Below are 11655 nucleotides of genomic sequence, written 5' to 3' on the forward strand. Positions count from 1 at the left end.
TTTTCATTCAAGATTCTGTTAATTTGCATGTTCCCTCTCTGCCTGTTAGCTTGGATAGGTGTTTGTCTATCTTGTTGATTTTCTCAAAGAATCAACTCTATGTTGCATTGGTTCTTTGTATTGCTTAATTTGTTTTCACTTTATTGATTTCATCCCTCAATTTCATTATTTCCTGGCATCTACTCCTCCTTGGTGAGTTTGCTTCTTTTTGTTCTAGAGCTTTCAATTGTGCTGTTAATTCTCTTGTGTGACTGTTCTTCATATGAGCACTTAGTGCTATGAACTTTCCTCTTAGTACTGCCTTCAAAGTGTCTCAAAAGTTTGGGTATATTGTGTCTTTATTTTCATTGAATTTTAGGAAGTCTTTAATTTCTTTCTTTAATACTCCCTTGACCCAGAAATGGTTCGACTGCAAGTTGTTCAATTTCCATGAGTTTGTAGTGTTTCTGCAATTTGTGTTATTTTTGAATTCTAACTTTAAATCATGGTGTTATGATAGGATACAGGGGATTAGTCTACTTTTTTCTACCTGTTGAGGTTTGCTGTGTTGCCAAGTATGTGGTCAATTTTAGAGAATGTCCCATATTGCACTGAGTATAAGGTATATTCTTTTGTGTTTGGATGAAATGTTCTATAGATGTCTGTTAAACACAATTGGGTCATAACTTCTGTTCGTTCTTTGTTTCTTTGTTAAGTTTCTGTCTGGTGGCCCTGTCTAGTGGTGAGAGTGGGGTGTTGAAATCTCCCACTATAACTATGTGAGGTCTTATATGTAATTTGAGTTTTAGTAATGTTTCCATTACAAATGTGGGTGCCCTTGTATTTGGAGCATAAATGTTCAGAAGTGAAACTTCATCCTGATGGAGTTTTCTTGTGATGAATATGAAATAACCTTCTTCATCTCTTTTGATTGATTTTAGTTTGAATTCTCAATGTTCTATACTAGAATAGCTACACCAACTTGTTTCTTGGATCCATTTGATTGGAAAACCTTATCCCAAAGCTTTACTTAATGCCAGTTGGTGTCACTCTTGTAGACCTGTGAAGATCTCACTAGTGCCAGATCTCTCCTCCACCTTATAATGGCTCCCTGTATTATGGTATCTCTCATCCTTCTCTCCTCCCTTCCTGCTCTTCAGTATCCCCGTCACCCCATCTTTCACCCCTCTCTTTCTCCCATCTCCCTCTCTCCTACCCCTCCTGCTCCCAATCCAATTAGGAAACTCCTATAACCTTTCTCCAGGTTACCATGCATATCATTCTTAGGGTCCTCCCTGCTTCCCAGATGCTCTGATTGTAGGCTGGAAATCCCCTGCTCCATGTCTAAAATCCATATATGAGTGAGTACATACCATGTTTGTCTTTTTGTGACTGGGTTACCTCACTCAGGGTGGTTTCTTCTAGTGCCTTCAATTTGCATGCAAATTTCAAGATTCCATTTTATTTTTTTGCTGAGTGATACTCCAATGTGTAGATTACAACATTTTCTCTATCCACTCTTCAGTTGTGGGGCAGCTAGGTTGCTTCCAGGTTCTGGGTATTACAAATAATGCTGCTATGAACAGAGTTGAGCAGATATCCTTATTGTATGAGTGTACATCTTTTGGGTATATGCCTAAGAGTGTAATTGCTGGATTCTTGTGGTAAACTGATTCCCATTTTCTGAGGAATATCCATATCAATCTCCACAGTGGCTGCACATGTCAGCATTCCCCCCAGCAGTGAAAGAGTGTTCTCCTTTCTCCACATCTACTCCAGCATAAATTGTCATTAGTGATTTTGATTTTAGCCATTCTGATGGGAGTGAGATGGTATCTCAGAGTTGTTTTGATCAGCATTTCCCTGATGGCTAAGAATGTTGAGCATTTTCTCAAGTGTCTCTCAGCCATTTTAGACTCCTCTATTGAGTATTCTCTATTTAGTTCTGTACCCCCATCTTTTAGTAGGATCGTTTGGTGTTTTGGAGACTGGCTTCTTGAGTTCTTTGTAGATTTTAGAGCCTGGTATTGGCACAAAAAACAGACAGGTAGACCATTGGAATCAAATCAAAATCCCTGATATCAACCCACACACCTTTGAACCCCTAATCTTTGACAAAGAATCTAAAACTATACAAAGGAAAAAAGGAAGCATCTTCCACAAATGGTGCTGGAGTAACTGGATGCTGGCATGTAAAAGACAGCAGATACATCCATATCTATCACCATACATAAAACTTAAATCCAAATGGATCAAACACCTTAACATCAACCCAGAAACACTGAAACTCTTGAAGAGAAGGTGGGAAGTACCCTTTATCAAATTGTCAGAGGAGCCGGGCGGTGGTGGCACATGCCTTTAATCCCAGCACTCGGGAGGCATTGGCAGGCGGATCTCTGTGAGTTCGAGGTCAGGCTGGACCTACAGCCTCAAAAACAATACAGAGAAACCCTGTCTCATAAAAACCAAAAAAAATTGGCAGAGGAGACTGCTTCCTGAACATAACACCAGTAGCGCAGACACTGATATCGACAATTAATACATGGGACCTCCTGAAACTGAGAAGTTTCTAAAAGGCAAATATCACAGTCGACAAGATAAAACATCCCACAGAATAGGCAAAGGTATGCCCTAACCCCACACCCCTCAGAGGGCTTTTCTCAACCCTTTACTCTGAGGTAATATCTGTCTTTGAAGTTGAGGTGTGTTTCTTCTGTGCAGCAGAAGAATGGATTCTGTTTCCCTATCCATTCTGTTAGCCTGTGTCTTTCTTATATTGGGCCTTGATTCTCATGTTCTTATAATTCTATAAAAATTGTTACCGATATCTATATTCAGAAGTGTTTTCTGTAAGCTCCTCTTCCTAGAGTCAGGAACTTTATAATGTAATGGCAGTGTTAAAATGATTTGAATAGATTTTCAGGCAGGGTAGAGATATGCAATCTCCTTCTATTCACACACACACACACACACACACACACACACATATATATATATATATGTATATATATGTGCATATATATATTTCATGTAATAGGTTATTTGTTATTTCCAGTATTGTTTTATTACACTTCTGTCATAAAATAGAGCATTTTAAGTTACTTTAAGTAACTTAAAGGAATCCTTTTTTATAAAATATTAGTATTTGATTGCTTTTGGAAAGTTATGTGGTTATTAGTCTTATGTGTCAATATTCATAGCCTATACTCAAATGATATTCTAATTTGAAATTGTTTCCTGTGATAACACAGGTAAATAAAGTAAACACACACACACACAAATATATATATAATTAAATGAGAAGTTAATTTGAGAGATAGCAGCATATGAGTGATTTGGGGGAAAGAGAGTAAAGACTGGAAAGAAAATGATGCAACATTTAAATATAATAAAATTAAAAATTAATCATAATAAAGGCAACAGATCTATTACAAAATTCAGTTTCACCTTTTAAGAAAAATTGTTATGAAAACTGAAAAAATGAGAAAATAATCTTAAAAGAATAAAAGAAAAAGCAATGAGCTAAAAGACCGTATAAATAGCAAGAGATTAAAGTATAGAAGACAAAGAAATCCAGAGAATAAATTCATGCCAAAATATGTGGAAAAACTTATATTCAATAACTTCAGAGAAGAAGAAAATTGAGTACATGCAATATTTGAAAATATAAAATAAAGTGAATCCAAAAGATGTACATTCATATAACAAGGATGTCTGTTCCACTGTATTCTTAGCAGCATTATTCATAATAGCTTGAACCTGGAAGCAACCTAGCTGAGATGCCTCTCAGCTGAAGAGTGAATACAGAAAATGTGGTACATTTACACAATGGAGTATTGTTCAGCAGAAAAAAATAATGGAATTGAAATTTGTAAGCAAATGGACCACACTAGAAGAAACCATCCTGAATGAGGTAACCCAATCACAAAAGCATAAACATGGATTTTAGACAGCGATCAGGGGAGTGCTAGCCTATAATCACACTGCCAGAGAGTCTGGGATATAGAACCTTCAACCAATGACTGATGGAAACAGAGGCAGAGTTTAGATATTTATGGAAATGTTCATTGGTGTATTTCATAAGAATTAAGAAGATTTAGAATTGTTGTTCCCAAAGAATTACATATCTTTTGTGAAATGTTGATATAATATGGAGAAATGGGTACTCATAAATGTTTATGAGTTATAATATATAGTTTCTGTTGAAAGAATGGAGAGTAATTTATTAAAATTGAATTCTAAATGAGTAAGGATTCAAAATGTTTAGCTATCTATAGTCATAATAGACAATAGCACAAGTTCTAAAAAACTGGTTAAAGTCAATACATTTCACATTCTTCACAGAATTAAAGAAGCTTCATGTCATTGTCTGTTGAGTAAGTATTTAATTATTCATATCTGACTGTGTTATTATTATGAAATAAGTTTGTCTTCATTCTACTCTAGTATGTAGGTCATTATGTAGTCATTTGTTAAAAAATTCCTTTATGGGGGGACACTCCTCCATTGCTGGTGGGAGTGCCAACTGGTTCAGCCACTTTGGAAATCAGTGTGGAGATTCCTCAGAAAAATGGGAATAAACCTACCACAAGACCCAGCAACTCCACTCTTAGGCATATATCCAAAAGATGCCCATTCATACAACAAAGATGTCTGTTCCACTATGTTCATAGCAGCTTTATTTGTAATTGCCAGAACATGGAAGCAACCTAGATGTCCCTCACCTGAAGAGTGGATAGAGAAAATGTGGTACATCTACACAATGGAGTACTATTCAGCAGAAAAAAATAATGGAATCATGAGATTCGCAGGCAAATGGATGACACTAGAAGAAACCATCCTGAGTGAGGCAACCCAGTCACAAAAAGAGAAACATGGCATGTACTCTCTCATATATGGATTTTAGACATAGATCTGGGGAGTGCCAGCCTACAATCCTATGGCCAGAGAGTCTGGGAAACAGAAACTTTATTTAGTGGCTGATCGAAGAAGAGGCAGACTCCCTTGGTTAAGTACTGAGCTGAACTCAAGAAAGCCAGTAACAGAGAGGAAGGACTGATGATCAAAGGGATTAAGACTGGGCTGGTTTAACCCCCAGAAACAGCTGACCAGACAAAGGTTAACTCTTGAATCCCAGGCATTAGCCTGAGAAGCCAGCATGGGACTGATCAAGACCCCCTGAATCTGGGTGTCAGTGAAGAGGCCTAGGGAATCTATTGAGCCTTGGGCAGCAGATCAGTACCCATCCCAAGTATACACACGGACTTTGGACTCCCATAGAACAATGTGAGGTGCACTCTCACCCTGAACTCTTGGGGAAGGGTCTAGGCCCTGCCCTATATGAAATGACACACTATGCACACCCCCATGGAGGGCCTCACCCTCCCTGGAGAAATGAGGGGATAAGGGGGGGGGAGGGCACGGGAGGAAGGGAGGGAATGGGAGAGGGACCTGGAACTGACTTGTGAAGCAACCTTGTTTCTTATCTAAATTTAAACTGGAAAATAAAATTAAAAAAAATTCCTTTATGTCAAATTCATATTCATTTTAATAATGTGCTTTCCTTCATAGCAAACATACATGAAGTGTATGCACAAGGGATCAAGGAAACATGTCAATGTCATCAAAAACACGGTGATCAGGGGAGCGGGGGTCTCGTCAGATCCAAGGGCCCGAAACAAGCAGCCGTGAACTCTTAAGAAGCCAGCAGCTCCGGGCTCGGCAGCAGTGGCCCGCCGGCTGGAGCGGGGGTGGGGGGGTGTGGGAGTGGGGGGCGCCGAGCGCGTGCAGGGAGTGGGGTCCTGGTCCTCGGCTCCTGGACTCGGTCGTGCCTCGACAGCGAACATGTCTCAGCCTGTCAGAAATAGGAAGGTCGTTGATTACTCACAGTTTCAGGAATCAGATGATGCAGATGAAGACTATGGAAGAGATTCAGACCCTCCTGCTAAGAAAATTCGGTCATCTCCTCGAGAAGCTAAAAATAAGAGGCGATCTGGAAAGAATTCACAAGAAGACAGTGAAGACTCAGAAGAAAAAGATCTAAAGACTAAAAGGATGATTCTCACTCAGCAGATGACAGTGAAGACGAAAAAGATGATCATAATAATGTATGTCAGCAACGACAGGCAGCATCTAAAGTAGCTTCTAAACAGAGAGAGATCCCCTTAGAAGATGTTGGCAGTGAGGAAGAGCCAGAAGAAGATGATGAGTCACCATTCCAAGAGAAAGATTCTGGCAGCGATGAAGATTTCCTAATGGAAGACGATGATGATAGTGATTATGGCAGTTCAAAAAAGAAAAACAAAAAGATTGTTAAGAAGTCCAAACCTGAGAGAAAAGAAAAGAAAATGCCCAAACCCAGACTAAAGGCTACAGTGACGCCAAGTCCAGTGAAAGGCAAAGGAAAAGTGGGTCGTCTTACAGCTTCAAAGGCATCTAAGGAAAAAGCTCCTTCTCCCAAAGAAGAGGATGAGGAAGCAGAAAGCCCTCCAGAAAAGAAGACCTCTGCAAGCCCCCCACTGGAGAAGTCTGGAGATGAAGGGTCTGAAGATGAAGCTCCATCTGGGGAAGATTAAAAGTGATGTGTGGGGAGAGATTTTATTAAAAAACAAAACAAAAAACAAAAAGGAAACCTATGTAGGACACGGTTTGGGCTGTGGCTTGACTCATGGGCTTTCAGTGCTATTTCATTTGTCTGAAATAATGTTTCCATCTATCTCTATCTCTCACTCTCAAAACCATTGTATGTTGAAAGGGTTAAGTTGCCATTTTGTCTAATGGTCTTGTTTCTTTGCCAACCCCTCTTCCTCCTCCTGATGAAAGCCATGTCAATTAATCACTGGGTTGACTGCTTCGCCTTCGTATTTTTAATGGAAGTTAGGAATCCCTCGGCTGTAAAGCAATAAGATTTGAGATGGACTCTATGGAAATTTTGCTTTTTGCTAAAGAATAGCAACTTTAACAGTAATCAAAAAAACTAGAAAGGTTTTAGTTAAAAATTATTTTTCTTTTCCTGGGCTTTTGACAGACCAGTTGTTATTTAACATGAGCTTATATGTCTAAAGTGTAAATGTCAAAAAGAATCATGACTCTAAACTTAACACTGATGAGGCAGTTGGGAGGTGAACATGAATTCTGGGTTCTTAACTCAGTACTCACATTATCCCTTGAGTGTGGAAGGAATCGTGGAGCTTGTCTGGAAATGTGGGCTTTCTTTTTTTTCTGGTTTTTCAAGACAGGGTTTCTCTGTATTGTTTTGGAGGCTGTCCTGGAACTCACTCTGTAGACCAGGCTGGCCTAGAACTCACAGAGATCTGCCTGCCTCTGCCTCCTGAGTGCTGGAATTAAAGGCGTGCGCCACCAACACCCGGCTGGGCTTTCTTATTTAATACTTTCAATTTTAGCCTTTTTTTATTTTTAAGTTTCTTTATTAATCTGCACTAATATCTCTTATTTTATCTAGCTATAGTAGAGAAATATTACTGTCTTGTAGGTTGCTTGTGTCTGGGTGGGCTTCTTGTTTAGAGGCCCCTTTAAAACTGACTCATTAGGTTGAAAAGTCTATTTTTTAATTACAGGCTGCTTAGGTTGATTGGTGTCTTAAGTGAGCACATAGGCTCCAAATGTCCTTTGCTTTCATGTTTTTTTTAGTTGTTTATAACACTGGCCTTCCTTAAAATCATGCATGCAAATAGGAAGACATTTAATGTGACTCAACTGGAAACAGATGCTTAGCAGTTAGGTCACAGCTCATAATGACTGGCCCTTGGCACCTCCGTGGCTTACTGTCCGTCCTCTTACTTTTTCCCCTGTGTGCCTATAGTAAGGTGGCAATGTTTTCACTGTCTTGCTTTGCAGTGCTCAGGAAATGGGATGTTCTTTTGAAGGTGCTTGTCTGTTATCTAATCTCTGCTAGGGTTACCTCTGTCAGAGTGCAGCAGCTCTGCTGACTAACACTACATTCTAGTTCTTGAGGCTCTTTTAAAACCTTTCTGTCCCCCAGCCAGAAATGGTAGCCTCTGTCTCACCCAGTGGTAACTTACTGCTGCTTTTAACCCTCCACCCCAAATGGGGTTTGGAGAGGAAACCCAAAGGATATATTTTAAATACCTCCCACTCAGAATTAACCCTACAAAGAAAAAACTGATAGATGTTTCTTCTAGAGTGGTAAGAGAATTCCCCCACAAAAGCCTTTTCTTTAAAAAAACAACACACTTTTTGTGTACCCCGAGCTGCCTCAATTAAACCCCTGCTTGTTTTTTGTTTTGTTTTTTTAACAACTTTTATTTCATTCTTAAATATTTTTGTTTGGTATTAGTTCAAATAGCATTTTCTTCCAGATAGCAAATCAGCAATGAAATTTGAAGTTCTAATCTAGTATGATTTTTGATGGATAGTCATCTGAACTTGACTTTCTTTTTAACATGGTTTTACTATGTAGCCTGGCTGAGAATCCCCCTTCCCCCTTCACTCTTAACACTGCTGGGAATTATATCACCATGGCAGGTGACACTTTCTGAAGATAGGTTTTTTTATTTTTATGACCATGAACATGCAGGTGACAAGTGGCCTTTAGGAGGGGAGTAGTGTAAACGAACTCAGGTTTAGGGGGGTTGCAAGAGCAGAATTTAGAAGCAACAGAAAGCCTTGTTGTTGTGGAATGAGTGCCTGTCAAAACAGTTCTCTTTACCTGTAGCACTGGAGGCTACTAAACATTCCTTCCTGGGAATGGGTAAAAAGTTCAAGGTGGGCTCTTCATGGTATGTAGATGGAGGTCACAGACAAGCAGTGCATACTTCCTGCCAAAGAGGAAGTGAAAGCCACTGGTTGCTCTTAAGGGTGAGGTATTGTCATTTTCTCTCTGGGGGAAGCTGCTGAGTTACTTGAAGATGGGGAGTTTACAGTTTATTGTTTTTGAGTATTGAGATGTCAAGCTGTCAATAGCTATGTTCCTATTTCAACCTAATTTTTCTTTAGAGAACAAAATATATGATTCTGAATATCAAATCCATGAATTGTAGTTTTGTTTAAAGCCTAATTCACAGTGGTGCTGACTGTAATAACCACTATTGGGCAGATGGTGTCCCCATATTCCTGCCTGTTGCCATGCCAATGAGTAACTGAAACGGTAACATCTCTTTGAGCATGCTCTATATGGCTGTAAAGCACCACAGTTGTGCAGACAAGACACTTTGTATATCAGGTGAGGGGGGGTTTTCTAGATTTTGGGGGAGGGTAAATTGGGTTTTTTTTCATTTTTTCTTGGTGAGTTGGGGAGCATAGTATTCAGTCACGCCCTAAAAATATCATGTATAAAACCTGAAGAGTGTGGGTGTGGATATGTGTGAGTGCATGTTTGTAAATGTCTGACAATTAAAACTTTGTCTTCTGGAAGTTAGTGATTTTTTTCCTTTTTCTTGTGGAAGTATTTGTTACAAGATTTGTAAGTAAGAGCTCTACATGGTCCGTTTACCATGAACATGTTGCAGCAAACCTTACATGCTTAATTCCTGCGAGGCATGACTTGCCAGGTTACGCGGCAGCAGCCACAATCTCAATAATTGTTGGCCTTGATTAATCTTTTAGTCTTCATTTGCCAGTTCTATAAGCTCCAGTCTTCCTCAAGTTTAGTCCTTAATCTTTCATATTCTGAGCAGGAGAGGTCAGAGAGCTAACCTAACTGTATCTTAGGCTATGGGCTGAGATCCAGGCACCCTTTTTTTCATTTTGCAGTGTGGCTAGACACATGATCGGGCATCAGAGGGTTGGGCATTCTTGCAATACCTTAGCAGTGCTGAAACATACAGCATGGTACTAAGGAAGTTAAAAGTTTGAATGTAACCACTTTATTTAAAGTTTCTTCTTTAAATGAAACCAAGTTGAAGTGAACATGATTTTGTTGACCATGTTTGTGAATTTTAGATGCAACATGCATTGGTAGAATCTTGTGAAGGTCTAATGTGATACTTCATTTTTACATATCCCAGTTGTATGTATCTACATAAACAAAAGAAACTCCTGCTTTGCTCTGATTGGAGGATTTTCCAGGACTGCTGTCTTCTGAACTTTGTTTTAAGTATGTGTATCCTTTGCTTGTATTTTGTATATAAAAAAGTAAAGAAAAAACCCCTTATTGTTGAGCATGTTGGCATTGTCCCCCTTATTTTTTTTTCTCTTTTTGGGGGCATATGAAACAAGTTATTCTTTTCTGTACCTTTTCTTTTCTTTTGTAAAACTTTTGGTTTGTTTTGTTTTAAATGGCTTTATAAAAGGGCTTTTGTAACCCCCCCAAAAAAACACAGTGATAATATAAAAACTTTTGGTGCTATAAAGGCAAAATTATGCAATGTTAAACAGATGAAGAATAGATACATATCTCATTTATCTTTTTTTTAGTATTATTTGAGAGATAGAATGAATATTTATGGAAATCAGCATTCTAACTAGAGAAATATGTACAGATGATAAAATAAAGATGGATTTATTAATAAATGAATTCTATAAATATAAATCTTAAAGTGTTATATTATTTCTGTCTGTCAATTGTACAGGCCCTAAACAAACTTGAATGCATCTATATAATTTAGAAAATATGGGCTAAGCATTATAATAAACTTTTCCTCTAGAATGTGCTTTGTGTCTGATAATTAAACACATTCCTATGTGGTCTGAACAAAATAATATAGCACTTGAGGACAAAGATACAAACTCATAGTACTGAACTGAAGGATGGGATGGAGAAGATTTCCATGGCAAATGTGATTTTCTCCATGATTCTGTGATAGACATGAAGGAATGTGACCTGCACACTAAAGAAATCTTGCATGCTGAAGGATACAACCTTGACTTCAGTGAATATTTCAGGTAAGTTCCTGGACAGGTATGCAGAGCTATCCCAGGACAGAGTAGAAGGCAATGGTTGAGCAGTTGCTGCATATAATAATCATGTGTTCATGTTCTGAGTAAGCATCTGAGTCAACAAAGGGAAGAGTGGTGCTCAGCCAAATTCCACAGAACACAACTTGGATAAGTGTCCAGATAGGAAGGATGAAGTTAGGAGCCTTTGATATAATTATCTGCCTCATCAGTATCTCTGGAACTGTGATCTTGAAAGACAGAATCACAGCAAATTTTTGGCAAAGACTATAGAGAGATTCAACCAGAAAAGAATTGTAAATGTTCTTTACTGCAGGATACAAGTGGCTATGTTATGATGGGCAATGAAGAGCAAGAGACTGAGAAAGCAGAAAGTCAGAGTGATGAGCAGGATGTAAGTGAGACTCCGATTGTTTGCCTTGACAATGGGAGTGTGGTGGTACTTCACAAAGACACCAAGGACAACAGCTGTGAGTACAGAGAAGCCCAGGGACAAGGAGGTGAATGCCATCCCCAAATTGTCTTCTTAGCCCAGAAAGGTCACAACTTTCTGGAGGCAGTGGTTTGCATATTTACTTTCTGAAAACCTCACAATGATTCATATTTGCTCAGGAAATAGAGTTCTTATCAGATTCTGCTCTGGTTTTTCTATTATCACAAACCTCTTCCCAGCACCAGGTCTCTAGCATTTGATAACATTTTCTTGTTTGTTTCAGACTCAAGTAAATCAGTGCTCAGTAGTGAAAATTCCCAAATAATATTTACTTAATCATTGCAGATTGATCTTTTTTAATGCACATA

General features: G+C 38.7%; 2 protein-coding genes across 2 annotated transcripts in view; one reads left to right on the forward strand and one right to left on the reverse strand.

The window, feature by feature from the left end:
• Positions 1-5825, reverse strand: part of LOC101823668 (vomeronasal type-2 receptor 116-like) — a 31092-nt gene extending 25267 nt beyond the window's left edge. Inside the window, exon 1 of the mRNA XM_040751450.1 lies at positions 5560-5825. Coding sequence (XP_040607384.1) covers positions 5560-5825 — 266 coding nt within the window. The remainder of the gene's footprint in view (positions 1-5559) is intronic.
• On the forward strand, positions 5783-6592 carry LOC121141811 (nuclear ubiquitous casein and cyclin-dependent kinase substrate 1-like). The gene is given in 2 exon segments (XM_040750335.1): positions 5783-6025; positions 6028-6592. Coding segments are annotated over 2 exon segments (729 nt in total). The 5' UTR covers positions 5783-5823; the 3' UTR covers positions 6555-6592.
• Positions 6593-11655: the final 5063 nt, after the last annotated feature.

The sequence above is a fragment of the Mesocricetus auratus genome, unplaced genomic scaffold (assembly GCF_017639785.1).
Source record: "Mesocricetus auratus isolate SY011 unplaced genomic scaffold, BCM_Maur_2.0 Super-Scaffold_100008, whole genome shotgun sequence".
Taxonomy (NCBI): domain Eukaryota; kingdom Metazoa; phylum Chordata; class Mammalia; order Rodentia; family Cricetidae; genus Mesocricetus; species Mesocricetus auratus.